The sequence below is a fragment of the Silurus meridionalis genome, chromosome 16, assembly GCF_014805685.1.
Source record: "Silurus meridionalis isolate SWU-2019-XX chromosome 16, ASM1480568v1, whole genome shotgun sequence".
NCBI lineage: Eukaryota > Metazoa > Chordata > Actinopteri > Siluriformes > Siluridae > Silurus > Silurus meridionalis.
In genome coordinates this window covers 2,032,798-2,044,039 of record NC_060899.1, presented here as the reverse complement: position 1 = coordinate 2,044,039, position 11,242 = coordinate 2,032,798, and the positions used below count along the sequence as shown (strand labels likewise).

Sequence of the window (11,242 nt, the reverse complement as noted above, 5' to 3'; positions counted from 1 at the left end):
CAGCTCACCAGACCTAAACCCCATGGAAAATCTGTGTGGTAGTGTAAAGAGGAAAATGAGACCAAAAAGTGCAAATGAGCTGAAGGCCACAGTCAAAGAAACCTGGGCTTCCACACCACCTCAGCAGTGCCACAGACTGATCACCTCCAGTAATTAAAGCAAAACGAGCCTCGACCGAATATTTAGTACAGATACAGTAAATCAACAGACTTTCCAGAAGACCAACAATTCACTCAAAATGTTTTGATTGGTCTTATGAAGTATTCAAATATTGAATTAGTGTGTGTGTGAGGAATCTGTATAATATACCAATCACTTTTTTGTATTGAATTACTAAAATAAATCAACTTTTTAATGATATTCTAATTGTTTTGATGCACCTGCATGTGCTTCTTCCCCAAAATGTTCCCACAAAGTTGGAGGCACACAACTGTAGAGGAAGTCTTGAAATGTGGAATCTTGAAATCTCCCTTTCAGTTCAAGTGGGAGACTCAAAACTGTTCCAACTCCACGAAGATCTGTTTTCCACGGGATGGTGTGGAAGATCTCCTGCTATAAACCCTATTGAACACCTTTGGGATGAATGTGAATGCTGACTGCACCCCAGGAACCTCCTCAACTTCTCACCTACATCAGAACCTTACTTTACTAACAGCCTTGGAGCTGAATGAATCTCCACGAACATCTAGTGGAACATCTAGTGGAACATCTAGTGGAACATCTAGGAGGTTATTATAACAGCAAATGAAGACTAAATGTTTGCTCAGGTGTCCACAAAATTTTAATCATAGTCTAATTTAAATATAGTAAAATATTATAATATAAGTAATATAAAAAAAATCATAGATAGATAGATAGATAGATAGATAGATAGATAGATAGATAGATAGATAGATAGATAGATAGATAGATAGATAGATAGATAGATAAGAAATCCAATTTTCCTGATTATTAGTTTAGAGATCGGATTTAGAGCGCTCCTTTCACACACACTTCCCAAAGAACTCTCAGGTTTCATTCCCTCTATTTTGCTCCTCACGACTCCACAGTCTCCTAAATGCCTCCCACTTTCGTTCCTGCCCACCTCCGCCTCTTTCTGTCCTCTCCTTTGCCCTGTCTGTCCATCCCTCCCCCCTTTTTGGGCTGGAGGCTCCGGTTTATCTGGAATCAGCAGGGAAAGGCACTCAGGAGCTCTGCGTCCGTGTGGAGAAAGCGTGTTCATAGGAACTGGGGGGAATCCACTCGTCTTCTTCCAGCTGAGGGAACGGACGAGAGCCATGGCCATGTTCTCAGCATTGGGCTTGCTTATTCTCTGCCAGCTTTTGGCCTCATCCCTTGCTCAGGTGAGTATGAAGGATGGTGTGGTAATGGAGAGTTTTTGCTGAGATGCTGAGGGTCCAGGTGAAGGATCACGTTTGGGGGTCTTGAGTGCTGAAAAGTTTGAGTGTAATGGATCATATTTAATACGAGATGATCGATAGTCCATGCAGAAGGCCTTCTGGTTCTCAGTATCTCATGGCAATGCAGGTAAATGAGGAAGAGTTTGTTGATAAGTATCTAATTTTAGTACTTAGAACTGGATTACAGAAGTTTTAGATCCTCTAAGGACCTTTTGATTTATCTCCTTGATCCAGTCTCTCATTATGTTTAATCTCTAAGACCGCTGCATTTTATAGCATAACATGTTGTATATTATTGGATATCGTACGCATGATGATTGTTGGATTTGTAGAAGTCGAGTCGATCCACACTCACGAAATTGGATTAGTGCAAAATGCATTTCTAGATGTAGGAATTTCACCTCATGGTTACACGCTCTTCTACAATATTGACCTAGTGGCTTTGTTTATGAAGAACACTTTTCACGTTACTGTGAACTTTGTGAAGTCCAGCTGAGGAATGCTGAGCTCGCTGAGGTTAACCTTCCTCCTCCTCCTCCTCCTCCTCCTCCTCCTCACAATGTCACCTTTGTTCCAAACCCGTAGCTTCTGCACTGCTGAAATGCGGCGACCTCCTGGCGCTCGGCATCAATACACTCTTGTTAATACAGAAGCTGTTCACCGTTTCAACCCTGTGAAAATCGCACACTTTTTATAGTTGATTTCGGAGGAAAATTGGTTTAAATGATACCTTAGGGATTTGGATCGATGTCCAGGTAAACGATTAACGTGAGGAACTTCATAAAAGTGTGTGTATCAATGTCTTTATAGACAGATATAAATAAAAACATAAACGTGTGAAAAATTTTATTATGATCTGGAATATATATATATTTCATGTGTGTGTGTGTTCCAGTCACCTGGATCTCGTGGGCTTCCTGGACCTCCAGGACCTACAGGACTACCAGGACCCCCAGGTAGAGATGGCATTGATGTAAGTGAACCGAAAAGTAAACAGATTATGACTATGGATTATTGATCAAGACTCTTTTACTATAAATTTCAACACCAGACAAAAAAATGCACACATTTTTAAAAACGGATTTTCGTTTTTTTTATTTCTTATAAATAAATTGTTTTCGTTTAGAATTGAGTGACATTCTCTTGCTGTTATATTCAATTCTGCCGTAATTCTGCGAATCTTATTACTGGAGAAATCTCATTATTGGGAGAATATTCGAGATGTTGTCCGAGTTAAAAAAAAGAACTTCTTGATAGCTGTGAGTAGCTAAAAATTTGCGTAGGATTTATTAAAGAAATCAAAGCTCCACCTTCGCACCCTTTTTTCTTTCCAGTGTCACTGAGGGGTGGAGCTATGGAGCAACTCGATGCTATTTTTTCGCAGCAAAATATCGTCAGACTTCAAATAACGACGTTATATCGCAAATAAGATTACAACTTGCAAAAATAAATATACATAATAAAACACTGTGAATTCCTCCTCCAATTTATATTCACTTTATATTTGAGTCCCGATCCGATTAGGAGCGAAATGACAGGAAAAGATCGTCATAAGACAATTTGAAAATCTGAGCGGAACCAATTATATATTTTATTTATTTATTTTTTAATTATAGAATAAATTACTAATAAAATATTAATCACAAATAAATAAATGAATAAACTAATAAGTATTTCATTATTTTCCCCTTTTAAGCTTTATACTTTTTTTGGTTTTGTTTTTATTTAATTTTATAGATATCAGAATAAATTGTTCGGATGCGAATCGTGGGGCATCGTCTCTACTGCAGTTATTATAGTTATTAAAATCGAATTAAACGCAGGTAGAAAAAAAGATGGTAATTAAAAAAAATAAAAATAAAAGGAACTTGATTCTTATAAATACTCATTAAATGGAACCCTAATGAATGTCATTGATAAAACGGGTATCTGTCCCTCAGAATGTCAGAAAGACTGTTAGGGAGGAGGTCTGTAACACCAGGTTTGTGCAGGACATGCTGGTGCATTACATATACATGTTGTATGAGTTTAATTCATTGGAAATTGCTAATAAGATCAACTTTTAACCATATTATTCCATTCAAAATGCCAAAGATCATAGACCTCTGAACAACCAAGTTGTTTGCAATTTTTGACTTTAAAATTAAAGTTAAAGTAAGAATTAATACTTGTTTTTTAAATTATATATATATATATATATATATATATATATATATATATATATATATATATATATATATATATCCGGGCTATTGATCAGAAGGACTTTTTGGGGGAAGGGTTCAAGCCTAATACTATTAAGCGGCTGTTCTTGGGGCCCTTGAGCAAGGCCCTTAACCCTCTCTGATTCAGGGGTGCTGTATAATGGCTGACCTGTACTCTGACCCAAGCTTCCTAACATACTGGAAGCTCTCAAACTATTTCACTGTGCTTTTATGTACATGTGACAAACACATTTATATATTAATATGTATAAAGCAAGTCACAGTTTGAAATATCACGTTTTATAGAAATGTCTAAATTTTAGGATTTTTTATCGTCTCTTTTCTTCGCGCCTCTACAGATTACCATCCAGCACTCGCACTGATATTCCCGTTCCCTGTGTTTTTGCTTGTTAACTGTTAGTGCTTAAATGAACAATCACAGAAGGGCAAAGGTGCAAAAAAACGCAGGTTAGTTTACTAAGAAAACACACGGCCTGTTTCCTGTATAAATGGTGGCAGAGTAGCAGAGTAGCGTGGAAGACTGGAACACAGAACTCATTCATACAGTCTCTGAAATCAAAAAGACCTTTCTAATGTTATTCCCCCACACACACACACACATTTCCTACCCTCTATTCTACGTCTACCCTTCCACCCTGATCCTCTCTTTAGTTTGTAGCTTTACCCAACATTTTCTGACTCATAAAATAAAAATACTATCAGTCAGATCATGAAGGTCAGACACAATGCGTCTAATAAACCTTGTTAAGAAATGTAAACATTTTATAACTCAGTTTACTAATTTTACAATTAACACCCTGAAAAAACCCTCTAAAAACAGAAATACCGCACTCCAATACCTTAGCATACTTTACTATCCACTCTAGTGAACTTTCCAGTCTTCATTTGCATACTGGATTATGATTGGCTCTTCTATTTTATGATGCAATATTACCACTGTCCTGTCCTTTGTTACAGGATGCATTTCTAGTAACAAATTGAGGTTGTATACTAGTAGGTAGTATAATTGTTTTTTTTACTCAAGTAAAAGTTACTGTTACTTCAATGAAAATTTACCAGTCAAAAAATCTACTCAAATAAAAGTCAAAAGTCGATTTGACAAAAAAACAAAAAAAAAGATATCAATACAATTATTAAAAAAAAATACACTACACACACTACAGTCCATGACCATGACAAAAAAAAAAAAATTCAAGATTTAATGTCGTTTATGATGATGTAAGAAAGTGCAAATGCAGATTCAAAATTCCGACATTGAGCATTTGGCGTTCCGCTCGGTCTGCATCATGTCTGTCTTGTCCGTCTCCATCTTTCTTTCTTTTGAGTTTAGCGTGTTTGCTCTCCGCCCATCAATCAATCAGTGGCGTAGTTTACGGGTTTTTTACTTTATTTTTTTTTACCTTTTATTATTTTCCTGTATTTGTTTTTTTACTCAGCAATGGCTATGATTTAAAATGTAGTTAAGTGCAATACTTCAAACAAAACAAACATAAAATAAAAGTAAAATCACAGATTTTTTTAATTGCTTTAAAAAAAAGTAGTAAAAAAAAACGACTCAATTACAGTAACGGTAGTAAATGAATTCATTACTTTCCCCCCCGTGTTTAATGTATCGTCATTTCCCAGCCGAAGAGAAACAGTGTGTGAAGCGGCTAGTTTTAGTGGAATACTGTATATTTAAAATTTAGAAAAATAAATAACACAAAACAGGACAAGAATTCAGATCAAATTTGGTTTGATCTCTTTCATCATCATGAATTTTCTTTTTTTTTTTATTCAACACTAGCTCTCGGTAGCTCCACACCTGCTCTGCTACACAAGCAAAACTTTGTAGCTAAACTGCAGCTTCTTTACTCACAATATTTCTACTACAAAATTCCTTCTTTATTTGCATAAGTAAACTTTGGGATGCAACTGATATCATGAAATATCAAAGTTTTTGCTCCAATGCAGTGCCAATTTTCATGCTGCTATAAAGTTAATTCAATTGAAAACCACTCACTGCTGCTTGAGATGAGAACATCCTGAAGATCCATGAGGGGAATGTAGAGGGTTCAGCTCCAGAACCATGAAGATGTATTTGGACTGTAAATAATAGAAACAGTCTGCTACGATGGAATTTTTTTTTTTTTCATTTCCATTTTTTTCTATTGTACAGCTGCTTTGGAACAATATATATATATATATATATATATAAAGCATTACACAAATAGAATTTTACATATTTAATAACATCGCTTTCATCATCATGTTGATGGATTATAGGATTTCTGAAGCCCGGAATCTTCACATGCAGTATATTGAGGTTTTATTTACTCCTCAACTCAACAGATAAAAGTTATGATAATGCTATTCCACATTTAGTCTCCATTTGCTGTTATAATAACCTCCAGAATGCAGTCAGCATTCACATTCATTCGAAAGGTGTTCATTAGGGTTTATAGCAGGAGATCTTCAACATCTTCCAAACCATGTGAAGCAGATCTTAATGGAGTTTGCTTGGTGCACAGGGGCATCGTCACACTGGAACAGGTTTTGGGTCTCCTAGTTCAAGTAAAGGCATAATTTTATGCATATATGGTTGGAAAAGTCAGTTGTCCCAATACTTTTGGCAGTGTAGGTTATTTTACACGCATAAATTCGAATTTCTTTCATTCGATTTAAACCAGAAAAGGACTAGGAAAAATCGAGAGTTGTAAGTAAAAGGTCTTAGACGATTTGAAACAATATTAAAAAAAAAAACATCTAATCTAGAGATCAGTGACTTCTTAAAGCAGGATGCTGAACTCTGAATGTGTACTGATGCTTGATTTTATTGCGTCCTCTGCAGGGAAAGAGAGGACCGTCTGGACTTCCTGGAAAGCCTGTAAGTAGTTATAACTTTTACAAAACAACAAATGTGTGAGGTTTTCGTTCGACACCCAACACATTCCTTTCTTCTCTGATACATTAACAGTAATCTACCGTTTTATTCTACTTTCTATGATTTTACATTATTCTTATTATATTTTACTCCTATAAAGTCTATATAACGTGATATTAGATCACATGAGGTGCTGGAAGCTCCAACTAATATGTTATAATTTAAATAATCCAAATAAAAGAATGATAAGTAGATCAAATGTCATTTTTACTTAAAAAAATTAATATAAACTTTTAGAGAAAAGATGTCTTTTATATACAGTGTTCTTAATCTACATTCAAATGTATTAAAGTAAAGCTTTATATTCGGCTTCTCCACAAACGTTTATCATAAAATACGATAATTTATCTGTATTGTAGGGTTTTGTTGGAATTGTAAGAAAAAAAAACCTGGGCAATTAATAAACAAAACAACAACAACAACAACAACAACTACTACTACTACTACTACTACTACTAAGAAGAAGAAGAAGAAGAAGAAGAAGAATATAAACTGTTTAAAACTTAACTTGTTCTGGTCAAGTATGTAACATAATAAAATAATAAAATAATGGAACCAACTAACCAAATAATAATAATAATAATAATAATAATAATAATAATAATAATAATAATAATAATAATATATGTAAATATAAACTGGTGAACAATTAACTTTTATATTCTGTTTGAGTATGTAAGATTGCTAGCAAGCTAAATAAATAAATAAACAAACATAAATAAATAAATAAATAAATAAATACTAACAACAACCACAACAGCAATAATAATAATAATAATAATAATAATAATAATAATAATAATAATAATAATAATAATAATAATAATAGTACTAGCAATACAATAAATAATAACATAAAGAAAGAAAGAAATAATTTACAAATTAGTAAACCAACAATTAATAAATAAATAAGAAGAAGAGGAAACTGGTTAGCAGTGAACCCGTATGTTTTGTTCGGGCTGTACGACTAAATTTATTAAATAACTAAACAAAAAACCCAACTGAACAATGAATGTACAAATATTATAAATACATTAATGAATGGACATAATTAGATATTAGAGATGTTTATATGTAGATAAAGATATACATTTTGTTGATTTAGATTCAAATACATTTAGATCAATAACAAAAAAATCATACATGTGCCATTATTATTGATATTTTTTTATTCTTTAAAACAAAATTTGTACAGTGGTATAAATATAAACAAGTTATTTTATAATCAGGTTACTAATTAGACTAATGAAATGCTTTTCATCTTGTGTCACATGACTTTCATCCAACTTTGTTATTTTATATGACTTCATTATAAGTAATGTATCATGTGTAATGAGTTTAAAGTGCTACAGTATAACTTCATAAATTATTTGTGTTACATTTACCTGATAGTTACATCAGGTCCTTCACTGCACTGATCAGGTTTGGTGAAGTTTTTGTGTGATTTTTGTCTTTAGGGACCTAAAGGGAAAGCCGGAATCCCAGGGACGGCAGGGAAACCTGGACTGCCAGGACTTCCTGGAATAGATGTAAGTATGATTATATTTACTATATATTACTTTGCCTTTGGGAAATCTGATGTGAGATGTTCTGTAAAAAAAAATGCAGTAGTAGAGAATGGAGGGATTAGTAAAGCAGTGGTAGAGGATGGAGGGATGAGTGGAGCAGTGGTAGAGGATGGAGGAATTAGTAAAGCAGTGCTAGAGGATGGAGGGATGAGTAAAACAGTGGTAGAGGATGGAGGGATAAGTGGATCAGTGGTAGAGGATAGTGGGATTAGTGGAGCAGTGGTAGAGGATGGTGGGATGAGTGGAGCAGTGGTAGATGATGGAGGGATTAGTGGAGCAGTGGAAGAGGATGGAGGGATGAGTAGAGCAGTGGTAGAGGATGGAGGGATGAGTGGAGCAGTGGAAGAGGATAGAGGGATTAGTGGTGCAGTGGTAGAGGATAGTGGGATGAGTGGAGCAGTGGAAGAGGATGGAGGGATGAGTGGAGCAGTGGAAGAGGATGGAGGGATGAGGAGCAGTGGTAGAGGATGGTGAGATGAGTGGAGCAGTGGTAGAGGATGGTGGGATGAGTAGAGCAGTGGTAGAGGATGGAGGGATGAGTGGAGCAGTGGTAGAGGATGGTGGGATGAGTAGAACAGTGGTAAAGGATGGAGGGATGAGTGGAGCAGTGGTAGAGGATGGAGGGATGAGTGGAGCAGTGGTAGAGGATGGTGGGATGAGAAGAGCAGTGGTAGAGGATGGTGGGATGAGTAGAGCAGTGGTAGAGGATGGAGGGATGACTGGAGCAGTGGTAGAGGATGGTGGGATGAGTGGAGCAGTGGTAGAGGATGGAGGGATGAGTGGAGCAGTGGTAGAGGATGGAGGGATGAGTGAAGCAATGGTAGAGGATGAAGGGATTAGTGGAGGGGTGGTAGATGATGAAGTGATGAGTGGAGCAGTGGTAGATGATGAAGGGTTCAGTCAAGAAGTGTTAGAGGATAGAAAAAGAGTGGTGCATTGGTAGAAGATGAAGGAATCAGTGGAGCCGTTATAGAGTGGTCACTGTTCCAGCATGACATTGCACAAAACCAGCTCCATGAAGAACTGCTTTAAATGGGTTGAAAGATGTGGAAGAGCTCCTGCTACAGTGCTCCAATACTATTGTACACCTTTGGGATGAATGTAAACACTGACTGCACCCCAGGAACCTCTTCACCTTCTCACCTACATCAGTACCTGACTTTACCGACACACTTGTAGCTGAATTGCACACAAAATCCAAACATCTAGTGGAGGAACAGCAAATGGGGACTAAATGTGTAATGGGATGTTCAAAGAGGCAGATATTAATCTTATGGTCAGGTGTCCACAAACGTTTGTTCATACAGTGTACTATAGAGTTGTTAAAGGTTTAAAATGCAGCATTTATAACTTTGGGTTGTGTTTTTTTTTTTTTTTTAAGGGATGGCCAGGTCCTGATGGGCCTCAGGGGAAAGATGGACCTCCAGGAAAAGTTGTAAGTACCTTCGAATCTGAAGTAAACAATAATACTAATTATTATTTATGTATAATAACATTCATTATTAATAATTAATGGCTAAGACGTCCTATAAGGTTTCGGTTCTGGTTATCACTTCTAGAGAACATGTCATGCTTGTGTGTGTCATTAAACCTGATTCTGGTAGATGATAAACTGCATTTCATTGCTGTGTCTGTCTGTCTATCTATCTATCTATCTATCTATCTATCTATCTATCTATCTGTCTGTCTGTCTGTCTGTCTGTCTGTCTGTCTGTCTGTCTGTCTGTCTGTCTGTAGATAATAAACTGCATTTCATTGCTGTGTCTATCTATCTATCTATCTATCTGTCTGTCTGTCTGTCTGTCTATCTTGAACTTGTCAGATGATCAGGGTGGAAGTGTGAAATCGATGGTTAATATATAAAGGTAACACAATGTTATTCGTGAATCCAAAATGGATCAAAGCATCTGTTCATGTAGCTGAAATTCTGATCTGAGATTCGTGAAATCTTTCACTCAGAGCTGATTGTTATTAACGAGCAGTCAGCTCCACTTCCCCGAATCCCTCTGGACTCCTAATCCAGTCAGGAATGTGGAGCTGAGAAAGCTTAATTGGAGAAGCTCAAAGGAGATGAAAACACAGCATTAACCTGAAGGGATGAGGAGGATTAAGGAAGGTGTTGATTATGATGATGATGATGTAGAACTGTAGAAAAGGTGCAGAATTGTTTTTAAGGGTTTGTCTCGCAAATAAATCTGCTTAGTGTCGAGCTTTTCAGAGGTCTGGAGATAATAAACCGAGACGCATGTTTATTGTTGATTAGCATCAGCTGTTCAGCACAAACACCTCAGAGTTTATCTTCAGAGCCGTCGTGTACACGAGCAGAAAATCACCGGGTGTTAGCATTAGCACTGGAATGCTAATAAAGCTAGTTTACTCTCGGCTCACACCACACGGTCAAATCAAACACAGCCTGTAAACGTACGTGTGTGTGTGTGTGTGTGTGTGTGTGTGTGTGTGCATGCACTAGCATTAACAAGCTTTAAAGATGAATATTTCATTCTCATCTTCCCTTTATTAAAGGTGTGTTGAAAACCAAACAAACAAACAAATAAATACACAAATTCTTTATTAAATAACCTTAAATCATTTTTTTATGATTTATTTTTTTAATAAGAATTTTTTTCAAAGAAAACACCAAGTTTATATTCCCAAGGCCCTTTATTCCCATTGAATTGTTATTCCCAGAACCCTATATTCCCCTGGGATAATATTCCTAATGCCCAAAATTCCAATAGGATTATTTTCTCAGTAACCCTGAATTTCTTAATTTGAATATTCCCCGAGCCCGTTCTACTACAGGATTAATATTTACATCCAATAGGATTAATAATCCCAGGGCACTACATTCCCCAGGATTAATATTCTCATGGCCCTTTATTTTCTTTAATATTCCTAATGTTTTGACTTGATACATTAAGGCAAGATTCTTTTTCTTTAATAAATGATATATGCGTGTTTTGTAGGGTGACCAAGGACCTGCCGGACCACCTGGACCTCCTGTAAGTGCACACTGAAACATTACAGCCATGATAAATATTCTTTGTGTTTGTTTGGGATTAATGTTGCCAGAGACGGATATTCCAATCTGTCTAATTCTGAAGCGTTGATATTTCCAGGACCTGA

General features: G+C 36.1%; 1 protein-coding gene across 1 annotated transcript in view; it reads left to right on the top strand.

Annotated features, from left to right (window-relative positions):
- Positions 1 to 1,067: 1,067 nt before the first annotated feature.
- The window catches only part of col9a3 (collagen, type IX, alpha 3), a 24,736-nt gene continuing 14,561 nt past the window's right edge, over positions 1,068 to 11,242 (top strand). The window contains exons 1-6 of the mRNA XM_046869157.1: positions 1,068 to 1,343; positions 2,296 to 2,373; positions 6,456 to 6,491; positions 8,006 to 8,077; positions 9,498 to 9,551; positions 11,083 to 11,118. Of these exons, the coding sequence (XP_046725113.1) occupies positions 1,278 to 1,343; positions 2,296 to 2,373; positions 6,456 to 6,491; positions 8,006 to 8,077; positions 9,498 to 9,551; positions 11,083 to 11,118 (342 nt within the window). The 5' untranslated portion in view covers positions 1,068 to 1,277. The remainder of the gene's footprint in view (positions 1,344 to 2,295; positions 2,374 to 6,455; positions 6,492 to 8,005; positions 8,078 to 9,497; positions 9,552 to 11,082; positions 11,119 to 11,242) is intronic.